The sequence below is a fragment of the Peromyscus maniculatus genome, chromosome 4 (genome assembly GCF_049852395.1).
Source record: "Peromyscus maniculatus bairdii isolate BWxNUB_F1_BW_parent chromosome 4, HU_Pman_BW_mat_3.1, whole genome shotgun sequence".
NCBI classification, from domain to species: Eukaryota; Metazoa; Chordata; class Mammalia; order Rodentia; family Cricetidae; genus Peromyscus; species Peromyscus maniculatus.
The window spans coordinates 57,732,164-57,749,557 of NC_134855.1; the positions used below are offsets into that span (position 1 = coordinate 57,732,164).

Below are 17,394 nucleotides of genomic sequence, written 5' to 3' on the forward strand. Positions count from 1 at the left end.
AGGGCAAGCATTGCTCTCTCTTTACAGGTCACTTGCTCCCTTCACCAAACCCTGGAACTCTGCCTATACAAAGCCCAGCTCAGTAATGACCTGTCTTTATATAACTCATCCCTGTTATGGATTCTGTACGTACAAAAAGTCTTCAATAAGCAACCTTGACCTGAATGCTCTTCTTTTCCTTTGATTCATAATACAATATAAGGAAAGGGGTTCCCTTTCTTTGCAAAATGAATTAATAAACTTCCTGGTTTATAACCAGATTTCAAGGTTCTTCTTTCCTACTGTTTCTATGTCTTTCTTGGGGACATGAGTCCAGGGAGAGACAGAATGTCTTCACCACATTTTCACTGAGTTTCAACTTTTTCTGTTGATCAACTGCCCATCCTATTTGAGACTTGAACAGTTTGGACCCACCCTATGTCTGTATCTTGCTGTGGGAGCAGAGTTGGGTAGTTACCATACTGAGTCTGCCCTCTTCTCAAATTCTCGATGTCAGCATAGCCATCCACTGACTGTATTTTCATAGGTCACTTTATCCTAATGATCTTAATTTTTCTTAATATATCATGGAATACAAACCAGATGATCTATAAGTTGGATTTCAGTCATCTTAGGTCGCCATTAAGGTCGTTGTTTTGTTTTGTTTTGTTTCTGAGACAGGGTTTCTCTGTAGCTTTGTGCCTTTCCCAGAACTCACTCTGTAGCCCAGGCTGGCCTCAAACTCACAGAGATCCGCCTGGCTCTGCCTCCCGAGTGCTGGGATTAAAGGCATGTGCCACCACTGCCTGGCATTCCATTAAGGTTTACAATACCTAATGTTGCAATGGATTGTGTCTTTCCTCCCAATGCTAATACAAAAACTCCTTATATCTGAAATACTAGTTGTTGAAATATTTGTTAAAAACTTAAATGAACCAACCACATTAAAAACTAGCATATTTATGTTTATAGCAGCTCTATTCATAAGAGCCAAAATCTAGTAGACTAAAATTCTTCTAGTCCCACCAGTTGTGGTGGGACCATGCAATGTAATAGTATTATCAAGAATGAAAATGAGTTATCAGGACACCAGAAACCATGGAGAGACCTTAAACACATATTGCTAAATGGGAAAAAAAAAAAAACAGCCTAGGGTACATACTGCCTAATTTCAACATGACATTTTGGAAAAGGCAAAACTAATCCAATCTTTAAAAGATCTGTGTTCCCATTGGTAAAACAAGAGAGAAATAAGCAAAGAAGATGGGACGTTTAAATCACTAAAACTACCGTGGGGTACATTAAACATTTATCAAAATCCATGGAAATTATGAACAAAGTTGGAACCCTAAAGTAAAGCCAGGACTTTAATTAGTAGCATGGCAATAGTAGCTTACTAATTGTAATTAGAGCTCCATAACAAGGTATATATTGCTTCTGATTATAGGGCAAATCTGTAGGGTGGCTGAGTTAAGCATATAGAAACCTTGTGCCCCATGATCAGTTTTTTTCCTATAAATCTAAAATTGTTCTAAGAATGGTTTATCAAAACAAAACAAACAAAAACAACCATATTTGACCAGATGGTAAGAGGAGTACTGGAAATGGATAGGTTTAAGTATGGTTGTGGGTCAGGGTAGTTGGGAAGAATAAAGGAAGAAAGATCAGCTAAAACTATATATAAAATGGCCATACAGGAGACTGATAAGTAACTAACTAAAAATAAAATAGAATTTGAATGGAGGTACTCCTATGTGCACATAAAGCTGCTTTTCCAGCAGTTTGCGGTTATTAAAAGAAATTCAGGCAGGAAATACCTTCCTATGAGGTATAGTCAGGGAGTTTCCTAAGCCCCCTAAATGATTCAGGCAATTACTACTGCTGTTGGTTTCCCACCAGAACGAGATGGTAACAACTATTGCTTATGATGTTGTACACTCCAGTCTTAGACACAGAGAAATTAAGTTGGAGCTGGCTGGGACGCTTCCTCACTAGAAACTGATTCTTCCTTGTGATAGAGACTTCCCTGCTTGCTGCTGGAGGACTCTTACCAACAGTCTTTCTTTGCCATGGATCCTGTATGCACACCACAAATCAGACATGCAAGACGTGTCCATTGGTGTAACAGCGGCTTCTGTGTTATGGAGATAATAAGCTACTTATTGATTGGATTTGTGGCCCACTGCCTCAGGAGAAAATTCATGTTTGGTACTGTAAACCTGGTCAAAAGTCCATGGCTGAGGAGATCATAAGTCCAGGTTGGGAATTTACTAACATAGTTTTTGCTTAATGAGCATAATATGCATATCAGCTTGCTTCTAAATAACGTTGTTTATGCCTGTAGGTTAGTCTTGCTATCAGCTTTGGTGAGAAAGGGTTGTTTTTTGTTTTGTTTTGTTTTCAGTAGGTAGTGGTAACTGCAGAGGTATACAACTGATCACAGTGATAAGAGTAACCATTGAATGCTCATCCACAAAGGGAACAGCTGTATCTGAGCCATAAGCAGAACAACTATATCACCCTCATTAAGGTGATAATGCCAGAGAACATTCCAGAAGAAGGAATAGAGGGAATGTAAGAGCTAGAAGCAAAAGAGTGGCGTGCTAAACTGTCTTCTGGTCATGACATGGCCATTGCATTTTGAACATAAAGCAGCTGTGATAGCTTGCACAAGATTCACACAAGACTGGGCTTCTCAATACCTTACCACCATGTCATGGAAGAGGGAGAGGTTCATTGGGCCCTACTCTTACCTTTGGCTTTATACACAGTTAATGTTTGATAGGATAGGGAGAGACATTTATTCAGATGTCCTCACTGGCAAAGTGTCCATGCTCGTCTAAACAACCCTTCAATCACATTCCTGTATGAACTGTATTCAAACTCATTGGGCCATAGACACATACACAAAAGGACACAAAGTAGAGCGGTACTAAATAGGGGGAGCAAAGGCATGGGGAAGCGTGGGACAGACACAAGAGAAGGGACAAATCTAGTTATAAACATCATATGCATGTAGGAAGATATTATAATGAAACTCACTATTGAATGTGATTAACATATGCCAAGAAAGCATTTTTTTTTTTTTGTTTTGCTTGCTTGTTTTTCTTTTCTTTTGTTTTGTTTTCGAGACAGTTTCTCTGTGTAGCCCTGGCTATCCTGGAACTTGCTCTGTAGACCAGGCTGGACTTGAACTCCGAGATCCACCTGCTTCTGCCTGCTGAATTAGAGTGCTAGGATTAAAGGCCTGTGCCACCACTGCTTGGCGCCAATAAAGCTTTTAAAAAAACAAACAAACAAGCTTTAGTGTGGTGGTATTGTATTCCCCAAAATATTGTGCACTCCATTAAACTTATCTGAGGTCAGAGACAGAACAGCCACAATATTAAACATAGAGGTTAGGCAGTGGTAGCACACGCCTTTAATCCTAGCATTCCAGAGGCAGAAATCCCTTTGGATCTCTGTGAGTTCAAGGCCACATTGAAAACAGCCAGGCATGGTGACACATGCCTTTAATCCCAAGAAGTGAACCTTTAATCCCAGGGAGTGATGGCAGAAAGCAGAAAGATATATAAGGCATGAGGACCAGAAACTAGAAGTATTTGGCTGGTTAAGCTTTTAGGCTTTTGAGCAACAGTTCAGCTGAGAGCCATTCGGATGAGGACTCAGAGGCTTCCAGTCTGAGGAAACAGGATCAGCTGAGGAATTGGCAAGGTGAGGTTGCTGTGGCTTGTTCTGCTTCTCTGATCTTCCAGCATTCACCCCAATAACTGGCCTCAGGTTTGATCTTATTAACAAGACTCTTTAAGATTCATGCCACAGAATAGCGTTTTCTCAACAGAGCATTTCTATAGTTTTCCAGAGATATGCAGGTGATATTTCCTCATTAAGCAATCGTGGCTAATCAAACACAGAAATATGAGGATTCCACATATAGAAAGTGAGTTTGATCCTGATTTGTCCTATACTCTATTATACCTCTCAGGCACTGATATCTCCATTTAACTAAAAAGATCTTAAGGTACCTTCCTTTTACAGACTGAGTTCTGCACTCCATCCCCACTGGATTGCTATGTTAAAATTCTAATCCTCAGTGTGGCTGTATTTGGATATAAATCTATTAAAGGTATACACGAGGTAAGTGGAAGAACTGAATCTCTTATGAATGGTGCCCTCATATGAGGAAGAAGCACCAGAGAAGTACATGCAGAGAGGAAAGACATAAGGGGGTTGCTTCCTGCAAGTCACGGGGGAGAGCTAGAAGAAAACAAGCCACTAACACATTGATCTTAGACTCCCAGGCTCCAGTACTGTAAGAAAGAAATTGTACGCTGTTTAAACCACCCATTCAGTGGTATTTTGTTATAGAAACCCTAGAGGATATTATAATACTTGTTCACTCTAGTATATTGGTTTAAGTAACTGCCATTATAACCATCATTAAAGCATATTATTTTTCAATTATATTGAATACTTTGAATACTTTGTACTGCCCTGGAATGAGATTTCTTCAATCTCTTAATTTCTTAAAAAAATAAAACTGTATATCTCCTACTATACACTGACATAAAATAATGCCTTAGACAATCTATTATATGAGGTGCCTCAGTGAATAAATATCTGATATATGTGACTGCTCAGGCAAAGCCTTGGCAGAGATAATTTATCTTATAGACATCTATGTGCTTTAAGATGTTAAATACTCAGGTGAAATGTGTGTGTTTTGAAAAACAGTAGTAGATTGATTAAAGTTGTGAAAGCTTAAGTTTTGCTAAAAATCATTAAATCCATTCTTAGTAAACTCTACATGTTCTAAACATCTTCTCTTAAGAAGAAATAAAATGCATAAAATAATTTTAATTGGTATATATTCATTGTTCAATGGTCATCTTCTAGGTCCTCTCTTTTTGAGAAAAATAAATTTTCAATTCTAACTTGTCAAAGACTTCGTTGCACTTACCTCGTCTGAATATGGAAGTTGTTTGTTGTTCCTGTGTGCTCATAATCATGAATGGCAGCTGCAAAAACCATCGCCAAAATTTCCAGTTCAGTGAGCCAGTGCTAGCAAAGGAAGGAGACATCTCATCACATTCAACATCTTTATCATCATTTCTCTTTATGGGCAAGTTTTCAGTGTGTTCAGAATGCACAATCATATAAAACAATGTGATGTTTCTTTCCTATGTTTTCCCTTTTCACTCAATTATGAATAATGGCTGCTTCATGAAATCAATGATTGTTTCATGCTCTGTAAATTCAAAATTTAAAATTCAAAATATGATCACCTTTACTTCTTAGAAAAGGAGTCTATTTCCATTGTGTGAAAGGTTGACTGTAAATGATTTTGAGGTTACAACTTCACTAGTTTGGGATCTTATGACATAAATTATAATATAGTGGTCTTTTAAAACATAGAGCTCACCTTTACCAAAATGTATATTTAGATAATTTTTGAAGACTTTATGAAAACAAATTTTCATTTAAAAGTAAAAGTACTTATTCTTTTCAAGAGAGAAATTGAACTTTGTTTTTAGATTTAAGGATGTGGAAATATTTCTGAGAATTTACCCAGTTTTGTATTTATAGCACATATGTTACCATTCAGTGAAACTTGATAATGACAAAGTAAAGAATAATTGTTTTCATGTAAAATCCAGGTCCATCTATTTCAGATACATTGACTCCTCTTTTATGAGCTGCCTGATGCCATTTATTTACTGTTATAGCTTATGGAGTAATTGAATGCATTGTTTATCACTCATTTTCTGTATAACACACAATCACACATGTGACAATTAAAAATAAATAAAACATAATAGAATCAAATTCACTGCCCCATTGCAGAAGGTAAGTTTCACATGTTCATTGATCAAATTGGGCAAGTGATTTCATACAGAACAGTTAAGACACAACAAGACTGTCAACAAATGTTCTTTTGGACAGTCCTGCAAGAAGATAGGACTTGGATTAGGAAAATGGATTCTAAAGTGAGTTGGAGTTTTCTTTTGGACACTTTCCATACATATGAAACACATAACCTAACCCCCACACCCATACATGCATACAAACATACATAAATACACACATATATATATATATATATATATATGCATATACATTCACACACATATGTTGAGTTTGAGAGTCAGATGAAATGAGGTTGAAAAGAGGATGAAGAGTATGAAACCAACTGAAGGTCTCCTTTAATTAAAAATGATGAATTTGGGTTTCATATAAAAGGCAGGCAGGAGCCACTGACGGCCTGTGAGTTGGCAATGGCAGTCTCTTGGGGCTCACTGAGCTGTGTTCCCTCACAGAACCAACTGCAGAATTTGACACATACCAGGAAATATTGTTTGTAGAGATGAAGATCATCAGATTTGCATAAGAGAGAAGTAGGAGGGAGCAGTGGAAGAGAGCATATGATCAGTCAGTCCATGTGTGAGTCTCTTCGTCATCGGGAAAGTGAGATGTTTACTGTCTAAGCCACAGATCCCATTAAAATGGAATTAGTGAGTGTTCCTCTGTGAGCTTCCAAAGTTTAGAGTAAATTTATGTGCTATTCCTACCAAAGCCTTGTCCAATAGCTAAACACAGAGCAAATGACACTTCACTACAGTTATTACTTTATACTGCAGAGCATTAAATCTAGAAGATGACAACTGGCATGCCTTCACTGACGACACTTGAAATGTGAAAGCCCTAAATGCAGGCAATGACTTTTAGAACCGAAGGAACTCAGTGTAGCTAGGTGTCTGGTGCATGTAAACACTCACTTGAGAGTCATTGAAAGGAAGAAAGTGACCTTAGTAATAGCCTGTGTTAGGCTGAGCTGGGACTGAGCCTCCAGAGTTTCCGCTGAGACCATGGAACTAGACACAATGAAGTGAGTAGAAATGAAATAAAAATAGTTGGGCCCCCAGAGATCCAGTGTTTTATTAAAGAAACATGTTTCTGAGGGAACAGAAGCCACCTATCTTCTTCAAGTATCTCTTATTGATTGTATTCATAGATTTAACTGGTTGGGGAAAAAAGCAACTTTCAATACCTACTATGATAATGCCAAATATAAGGCTGCAAAGTAAATTTAGAGATGGAATTTCATGACAGACTAGCTCATAATTATTTAAAATTATCTTCCTAGCTATCAAAATTGATTTTAAATGTATTTCCTGTTTTTCTCCTAGTTAATCTCTGCCTCCCACAAAGAGAAGTTTCTCTATGAACTCCACTTAAGTACTACTGTGTGATGGCCTTTTTGAATATGTTTATAGGAGAAAATAATTTGGGAATATAGAAATTTTCACATTCAATTGAAAAATATCTATTTTCGTCTTAGTAAAATAATTTTGCAATGACTGCTAGCTGATTCACTTATTGCTGGTGGTGAATGTGTTTATAGCTAAACAAACATTTAAATTTGTAGATTTCTAAAATAACTCTTGGGGACATACGAGATCAGATCATACCACGTTTCCCATCTGGAACAGAACTGAATACAACACTGGGGGTCTGCTGGTTCCTGAAGGGCAGAAATCCAAGGTTAAAATGATGAGCCATGAGTGATGTAGATTCTGCATCTCATGTAAGATGTAGACAGTATGTGCCCTAGAATAGGGCTCAGACTAATGTATTCTTAAGTGGGCAGTCCTTGGGTTATAGCAGAAGGAAGTATTGACTACTCCTAGCTTACACATCAATGACAGAGAGGAAGGAGCTAGAACTGTTGTTAAATGGGCCTTTGAGATGATTCCATTATTTTTATACTTGTTCTATTTTCCACCCAGGAGATAAATATTTGTATCTTTATGTTGGCAGATAGCAGAGCTGAGTCCTGTGGAACTGGATCAACACATCAGAGGTTACACAGAGACGAGAACTGGGATTCAGATAAAAAATTATTGTGTTTTCTTTTCTTCCTGTGGCTCACAGTAACTTTCATGGCTCAAGACAACTGCCCATATTCTGAGCTTTCAAAAACAGAATTGGATATTTGAATGGGTAAAAGCTAATGGAACTGTAAGACCATGTTCACATTTGAATTGCTATATATGTATGTGTGCATGTGTGATAAAGAATATGCTTGGGCTAGTGAGAATTTCAGATCAGAAGATCATGTTGACTTGGTTCTTAACAAAATTTCAAAGGGACATAATAACAATTTTAGCCTAAAGTGTTGGGGATGGATATTTTTTTTCTCTTCATCTTTTTAAATAAACTTGAGTAGTTTGCTCTAATTTAACATAGAAAGGTATTACATCATGAAACCTGATACTATGCCTAGTATTATCAGCTGTTTATTTCAGGTACTACATACATAACATGCTTATAATGAGACTTGATGGTTCTTCATTACCAGCCTGTGAATTGCACAGTATTATTGACTCTGTTTTAGTGACAAGGAGACCAAAATACAGAGCTAGCATTAGAAGTAGCAGGTAGTATTTTCAAAGCTGGCAGCAGCCTCCTAAGCCCATGCTCTTTCAAACAGTCTTGCTGGGGAAGCCATTCCTACAGACCATGACACATTTTCTGTAGATGGATCAGAGGAAAATGGAATCACCCCAAAGTGTGGGAGTTTGTGTCTGGGCAGTCAGTGGGTTGCGAGTTCCAGAGGAAAGACTGGAAGTCACCTCTCTTTCTTCTCATGAGATCATTAGAGAGAACAAATGCAACCAGCCACCAAGTATAAAAGTGCTTTGGCTAAGGCCCTAGAATGACCTTGTCTTTAAAGAGACAGTTGCAGGTAGCTTGGCATCACTCCATATGGCAATGGCTCTTTAGCAAATGGATTTTCTGCACATCACTGTCACCATGGCACAGGTGACAAGTTAATCAAGGGGCAAAAGGAGAGAAAGGGAGGCACAGCAGCTGCGCCAGCATCTCGTCCCTGCTTCTCAAGGCTGACTGTCAGGACTGAGGGCTTCCCTCGGATGTTAAAACACAGGGAGCTTCATCACAACCCCTTTCAGGCTGTGCTCCTCAGAACACCTTGCAGGTGACAGACGCATTAGTCACCTGACAGCATGGCCTGGAACTGGAGTGCTCTATTAATGCCACTCTGATAAGACCAGCTCAAAATAGCAGGGAATCAACTCAACATTAAAAGGAATGAGTGACCTAGTCTTTTCCATATCAAATCTGAATGGTGAGAAAAGACTCGAAGAGGTTTAGCCGGTATTTCTGTGATGCATTTTTGTTTCAAAGATCAAAGCTGTTCAACTGTATGAAAAGTAGCATTCACCTAGCACCGCAGAAGAAAGCTTATTAAAACCACTTCCCTGAAACTGTTAGGGTGACAGCATGATCTCATTTTGACAAAATACTTAACACATTCATGAATTCATTTCACCACAAAAATTGTACTCCATTGTAAAAAATCGTTCTCTTTTGCTTTAATTAAATGCATTTTCTGGATTTTACTCGAGACTAAGTTAGGTTTACCAGCTGACTAATTTTGTAATGGTCAAACTCACGGTTGACCCCACTGATACTTTGCTGAAGAATGATTAAAATCGGAAGCAAAGTGTCATGTCAATTTTCTTAAAAGGAAGGGAGTTACATCCACATTTGTGGTTTTCTCCATAGTGACTCTGACCTGCACTAATGACTTCATTGTCTGGGTGTTATACAAGGAAGCAGGGGATGCGGGCTCAGATTACCCAGGCTTCAAGATGTGCTGAACAGATCTTCCCTGGAAATCTGAGGGTAAAGTCACATGGTGGATTTGAATTTATCTGGTTGTCCACTAATGTGACACCTCGCACTTTTTCAGTGTAACCTTCCGACTTGAGATTCTCAGAATAAAAGAGATGTTGATTTGGTTCCTGTGTCCTTATAGTAAACAAAAGAAAACAACAAAATGAGTTTGGACATTTGTAAAGATATTGTAAAATAATGAAATTCTGACGCCCACGTCACATACTTTTTTCAATTCACTTCACAACTGAGCAGCTCTTGAGTTAGAGCCAAGTAGGCTTTGCATTTCCACTCCCTCTTCAGAAAACTAACTAGTTTCCACTTTAAAGTGTCATCTACATAAATCTTCCTTTACTTGTTGTTTTCAGTTAACTGTTTAAATGACTAAACTCTGGGAAGAGGGAATGTCAAACATTTGAAAGAAAAATCGGCTCACCATGGGAATCAGGGCAGAGGCATTAGAAATCAGAGGCAAGAGGAGAACCCTAAGGCAATGTGTCCCGCAGGACACATTACTGCTCAGGAGGCCCTTCTTTCCATTCTGGTAGGCCATGCACAGTACAGCAAGTGGAAGTGGAGCATTCCAGAAAGAAGTGAGACAATGCAGCCTCATTCAACCTTCGGCTTTGAAGAAACTCAGGTGCTACATAGGGGCACTCGTTGATGTACAACTAGAAAGAGAAACAAAGACTCCCCAAAATACTTCTTTTAGGACAGTTTTTGAAATGATTGCTTTGTTATAGCATGGGTATTTCTCCAGTCTAGTGAATATTTAAAATGTCTCTGAAGTACCCATCTGAGATTCCAGCCACCAGCCATATCAATAACCATTCACAAAAGTGACATCCTAGACCACAAGGCAGGAACGTCCTCAGATGTCTCCAGCCATTGTTGCTAGCCAGATGCTATCACATGGGAGACCTCAAGTGAAAGTCTCCTCACTGGGACTCTTAACCACAGGCCTTGGAGTGAGAATAACACATTGTTGTTTGAAGCTGCTACATTCTGGATGATTTTTTTTCCCCAGTAACAGATAATATGGAACGCAGGGCAAGAGAGGGATCTGAGCCCAGAGCATTGAATGATCTGCAAAGTTTACCACACAAAGGAAAACAAAGAAAAAAATTATTCGGTCAATATAGGGTGGACCCTTACAATTGAACATTATATGTAGTATGAACACAATTAATTTGGGGGGGGCAGAGGGGAAGCAACTATGATGATAATTTTCTGCATTAGAACCTTAGAAAACCATTTACCCACTACAAGTTGCCAAGCTCTTTAGGACTCTCTACTAAAGCCCCAAAGGCTTTTCTTAGAACCCTGACACTGAGTGAGGAGGTTAACTGAGGGCAGCTGATGAGTCCCATGTGGACAGTAGAATGGGGATAGTTCTGAGAAACCACATTATTGATACATGAGCTTTCAATTCTGAGAATCGTAGCCCTAAGTATTTAGCTCAAATCAATGCCACTTGCAGAAATTAATGACATTATTTCAGCCAGGACTGGCACATGAGAAATGGAGAAGGCACAGGACATGAGGCTGGCTCATGGCCTGCACCTCTCACTGCCCACTTTAGGAGGTCCTTCCTTTTCTCCTTCACATTGTCATTCTGAGCTGGAAGACTACAGAAATGCCTAGCCCTCTCAGGATCCTCCGTTACTGCTAGGCTAATATTTGTTTTGTTGAATTTCTTGTTCATTCATTCATTAATTCAGGTGCAAAACACAGAAAAGAATGTCTAGGAACAGTCACATAAATAATTCCCCCAGCCCCCTCTAAGAGTATGTCTGTGATGAGCATTGTAAGCACAAGAGGAAAAGCCCTGAAGTTAGGAGAGCTAGAAGTGAGTGAGAAAAGAGTATTTTTTTTTTTTTTTTGGTTTTTTGAGACAGGGTTTCTCTGTGTAGCTTTGCGCCTTTCCTGGAGCTCACTTGGTAGACCAGGCTGGCCTCGAACTCACAGAGATCCGCCTGGCTCTGCCTCCCGAGTGCTGGGATTAAAGGCGTGCGCCACCACTACCCGGCTGAGGAAAGAGTATTTATTCTTAACATATTCTGAAGACTTTTTCTTTAGGTTAATTGTTTTACTCTTTGGTTGATTCCCGTAATAAAGAGTTTACACAGGAAGAATGCAGAAACAACTACGCTTAAATACAGCAGTTGTATGCCCAGCAGCAGATGGCCAATAGAAAATGTACTCAATGGCGCCTTTGCAGGGTTCTTGTCTCATAATGTTATATCAGGGCTCTATCTAATTTTATTTTTTAAAATTTTTATCTTATTTATATATAATTTCTCTCCTTTTTTAAAACCCTATAGGTCTTTTGTGTATGTATTATGGCTTCTAGTTCAGTGTTTTTATGGGATTTCTGAGTGTAAAAATAAAAGGGTCTCTGTATCTATATCTGTTTCTTGTGCCTTTTCTTGGGCGGGCTTTCTTTCTGTATGTTTGTATCATCCTTTTCCAATGTGTTAGTTTTTGTTTTATCTTGTCATATTTTTATTTTATTATTACCTTTAGAAGCCTGCTTGTTTTCTAATGAGAGACAGAAAGGGGATCAATCCATTTGGGAGATAGTAAGGTGGGAAGGAACTGAGAAGAGTAGAGGGAGGGGAACTCAAGATCTATTATGTGAGAAAAAAAAATCTATTTTCTATTTTATAAGAAGAAGATGTTTATTTGTATATATAGATAATGGACAAATGTCAGGTCTCATAAAAATGTCTCAATCTAAACACCCTCTTGGCTATATGGAGTGAATGGAAGAGAGAGAAGATAGAATCACTAACCATCCACACATGACTATCACTTGTCAAGTCTGAGAGAAGAAAGCTAAGAGATAAGCAGCCATTGGGTGCCATAATTATTTTTTTTTTTTTTTTTTTTTTGGGGTTTTTCGAGACAGGGTTTCTCTGTGTAGCTTTGCGCCTTTCCTGGGACTCACTTGGTAGTCCAGGCTGGCCTCGAACTCACAGAGATCCGCCTGGCTCTGCCTCCCGAGGGGTGCCATAATTATAATAATTACCCATATAACTATAGTTGCACACCAACTGTATACCAACTCTGATATTTCCTGATTGGATCAGACAAACTTTTCTCACTAGTGTTAGGTCCATCTAAATGACCAACCACTTAAAATCCTCCCGGTTTGGTTTGTCATAAGATGATTAGTCATCAGTAATAATCAAGCCACTGTGGAAGGCAGTTTATAAATCTCTTTCAATAAAAGAATAAAAAGTACAAACAAAAAGGAAAAAAAAGAATGTTCTACAGTTCAAATATTAGAAAATTAACGTATTAGATATATTTTAATTGACCTTTAGGTATGTTTTCTTTGACAGAATTAAAATATATTCTGAAAAATATATAACTAAATTGTAAAATCCCAGTGATTATTACATGTATGTTAGTCATACATATGATGATGTACACATATTTGTCCATGGCATTAGAGACAAGAGGAACTCAAAAGAATGGTGTTTGATGTTTCTATGCCAACACATTTCATTTATAAAGGGTTTCTTACCATGATACCTGTATGAAGCATTATATAATGCACAGTTTGAGTGACATCAGCTGCATGAATCAAATTATGATATGGATTTTTGTGCTTGCTGTAACCAATTTCTAAAGCTTCTGCAAAGGCAATTAGGCAAGAAACAGGAATCTGTGGAAAGTAACATTTATGATTATATTTTGGCTCAAATTGTTATCCCACATAAACATAAGTACAGTGTTTAGAAATGGAACAAATTAATGAATGAAATATGGGCAGTGATTTCAAGTTAAATGTGATTAGCCTTGAAAAACTATATTATTGATATGTTAGTTTGCAATTTTGAGGACTATAGTAAAAATGAAATAGCTCATACCATATAGCTCTTCTTGTTTATCTTCCACAGTCAAGAAAAAAAGCTAGTCTTAAAAGCATAAAATGCCCCCAGTATAAGCCACAAGGTCTAGTTTTCCTATCTGTATGAGAAAATTGGTGGCCTCCCAGACTTTCCAGCCCTTCCAATGTCATGATCCCAGAGCAAATGAAAGTTAGAACCTCAGACTACTCAGAAATCTGAATCAAATCTGTTGTTTAGATGCTTCTAAGTGAAACCAATTGGAAGACACTTCTTTTCAGCCTAATAAAAGCTTCCAGTAATGTAATACTGAAATCCCAGAGCCCCTGTGGTGGGTCAAGAAGATTGAGTGTTAAAGACTAGCCTATGCTACAAGGCAAATTCAAGGCTACCTTGGGCTACATAGAAAGACCATGCCTCAAAATAAAGAAAAGAAAGGGCTCGATGTATAGTATGAGAGCCCTGGAATCTATTGCAATTCTTCAAGACATAGTTTCTGTCCCAATAGGATTCTGTGAAGAGTCCAGGAGGTGCCTGTTGAGATTAATGTTCCAGGTCTCGTGATGTAGACATGCAGTGAGCTGTGGGTGAGCATATACCTTTAACTTGTGACCTGCTAAATCAATCTAAAGGCATTAATCAATGACTCAGTGTTTTGTGCCGTCATTCTAATTCAAATAACCGGTTCAACTCTGTTTAAGTTTCTGACCTTGAAGCGGTTGATAAGATCATATCTGGTAAACAGTTCATAAATCATAAACTTCAGACTATGTTCCCCGCTTGCTTCATTTAAGGCAAATACGTCAAAAGACCATTTATCAACATCCTGTAGAAAAAGAGTCGATATTTTAGATGGCAATAGCAAATAATTATGCTGCTTCTCATGGAAAATTATTTAACAAATTAAGCATTGAACACACAACAGGTTACATTGCAGCTGAATATGTCAAACTACATTCTACCGGACTGTGATGTGACAGGGCGTCAGGAGTGAGGCTGACATGCATAATATAACACCAAGGCTTTTCCTCAAGGCCCAGGGTTATGAAGCTGATGTAATAAACTTGTGAACAGTCTAATGCAGCCTTCATCTTTGCTCTCTCCGACTTCCTGCCATAAATCACTTCCTAGACTGGCTCCATTTTAAGTCAGGCTAGCTAGTGTACGGGTGATATCAGTTGAGAGACAGAGGGGAAATAGTCCCGGTCTTTGTTTCTACCCATCTGCTCACCTGCTTCTTTGCTTGGCATTTCAGCATAAAGAGTCAGTAAATTGACTTAAAGCACTGATATTATCTGTCTTCTTTTGGGATGTAAATTCCAGAGAGAAGCAGAGCCTTAGCCTCCCTGGCATGACCTAGGCTCACTCACTTAGAGATTCCTCCAGAGACAGTGAGAACAAGGAGTGGGTCATTTGATTGAGGAGGGGGTCAGTTTGCCATTTCATACACATTTCTGGGGACATAGGCATGGTTATAGTGGGACAGGTAACACTGGGTATGTATCCCCTCAGTGGCATTGGGAGCAGCAAGTAGGGCTAACTGGCCACCACAGTCACCACACGGTTTTGCTGAAGAAAAACCTAAATGAGTACATTATGGTGTTCTAAAGCAGATCCTGGCTGTCAGTAAAGAACACTTGGTGAACACATTCACACACACACACACACACACACACACACACACACACACACACACTGGCAGATTCAGTGTTGGATAGTACATGAACAATTTAAAGCAATGATTAATTTTGTATGTGTGTCAACTCCATTCAGAGTTTCTTCCCTTTTATATGAACATTGCTATGGGAACCAACTTTATATGCTGTGAGATGCTGAAGCTAAGTCAAATCTGATGAAGCCTCTTTTAAAAATGTGTCATATGAAAGGTGATAGGGATAGCATCAAATGATACTTTAAAATACTTTGTTATTTATGGGGGGGGCTCTCTCAGGCTTCCCCATGCATATGGGGGTCAGAGGACAACTTTGTTGAGTATGTTCTCTCCTTCCATCCTTAAGTGGGTCCCAAGGATTGAACTCAGGTCACCGGGCTTTTGTGGCAAACTCCTTTACCCACTGGACCATCTTGCCAGCCTTATTTAATCACTTAGAATCAAACACCAAGTAAGTCTTTGTTTGCTTGCATGCAATTGTTAAATCCCTCCCATTTGACTCCAGTGGGATGCCTAAGTGCTCATTTTTATCTCTTTGTAAATTAAAAATCTAAAATTCTCATTAGAAGGAGTTTTAGCATTGCTAACACTCTAAGGAGGGCAATAAATCTTTTATCAAATTCCAAAGCTAGCAAGGAAGAGCTGGTTCAGACCTACAGGCTTCCACTTAGAGGCTCAGTTAAGTGTCCCGCTGAGAAAATGAATAGTTCTCAGTTGCTCATGGGGGCTTTACAGACAGTGGTGGTTTACACTCACCTGCCACAGATGTTTAGCACCCATTGCTGTCAGACTGGCCTGGAGGATTTTCAGAAAACATATTCACTAAAATGCTCTTTGCTCGGTGATGTTTACTCCCTCAACTTTACACTTCATATGGTTTTAATCAATTAAAATTAATTTTTTTTTAATTTTGCAAAATGATTGAGTTCATATACCAAAATATTACAGTTGGTTTTTATGCAAATAATTTAAAATGAACAACAACAACAAAAAGGCCAGTTTTCTTTTACACAGTTGAAGAAATAATGGGGATGGCAAAAATCTTTCAAAAACAGAGTAGTTAACATATCAATGTGGCACTAAAGTCACATGCTTGTCTTTATTGTAGTTTTGGAAGCATAAATACATTAAAACGCCTCATGAAAAATGAACAGTCTTTTAAAACACTTAAATCCAATGTGCATGGGCAGACCCAAATAGAGAGTATGCTTAGGACAAAAGGAAACACAAAAACTAAGCATTGCAAATTTAAAATAGGAAATAAAGTGTAAGACCAAATCAGGAACACTATTATCTTGCAGGTTAAGGTTTTTGTTTGTAGTTAAAGAATGAGTTCCTGTTTGGACTCTGTTAAGTCCTTGCAAGTTAAGGTTTCTATTTGTAATTAAGAATCAGTTTCTGTTTCTTAGATCTGAAAAACTGTGAAGCATGTTTTTCAACCTGTATTAAACTTGCAACCCCATTCCCATGATGTATATAAGCTTACCCTTGTTCCTTCCCTTTCATTGTGTCTGTCTCACAATGTAAAAGAACCAACTCTCTTACCCCTGTGAACACTTAATCTCTCCTGGGAAAGGGACCACAAGCCGCTGGAAGGGCTGCTCTCTAAAATCCTGACTTAGGGAGAGGGAGCCGCACTGGCCAGTTACTGGTGCTTGCTGCAGTCGGGCAATCTTAGATTCGATCTTCCTCCTTAATATTTCTAGGTTTAACCAAAGTAAACCAAAATCTCTTGGTTAATATAAGAAAACCACCACTGTAAGGGTGTTTTAGGAGACAGAATTGAGTCTTCGAAACCATTAAGAGACCAAAAAAAAAAAAAAAAAAGGACTTTAGAAGAATGAACATCCTACAAGACTTTCCTACAGAACAAACAACTTTGACCAGGCACACCTGTGTTATACGTCCCAAGTGTAAAATGGAGGTGTGTGAGCCAGCAGCTTCCTCAGGCAGACTCTCACTTCGAGTCATTTCCTGCACACACAACACTGCAATCACACATAGGGCATGGGACAGGGCAGTCCCAAGAGGAGACAGACACAAGACAAGAAAATTTGGTTTGGGTTGGTTAGTTTCTTTATCAATTTTATAGTTTCTCAGACTTAAGATCTTGAATAACTTTCTTCTTTATGTTTTGTTACTTAAAAACACATTGAAATACCTTTTTAGTACATAATATAAGCATAA

General features: G+C 38.4%; 1 protein-coding gene across 12 annotated transcripts in view; it reads right to left on the minus strand.

Moving 5' to 3' along the window:
• Positions 1–17,394, minus strand: part of Pde1a (phosphodiesterase 1A) — a 292,768-nt gene that overhangs the window by 43,080 nt on the left and 232,294 nt on the right. For all 12 annotated transcript variants that reach the window (XM_076569764.1, XM_015990557.3, XM_015990555.3 and 9 more), the window contains 3 exons: positions 14,245–14,361; positions 13,211–13,351; positions 4,940–5,040 (listed from right to left, as the gene is read on the minus strand). In XM_076569764.1, coding sequence (XP_076425879.1) covers positions 4,940–5,040; positions 13,211–13,351; positions 14,245–14,361 — 359 coding nt within the window. The remainder of the gene's footprint in view (positions 1–4,939; positions 5,041–13,210; positions 13,352–14,244; positions 14,362–17,394) is intronic.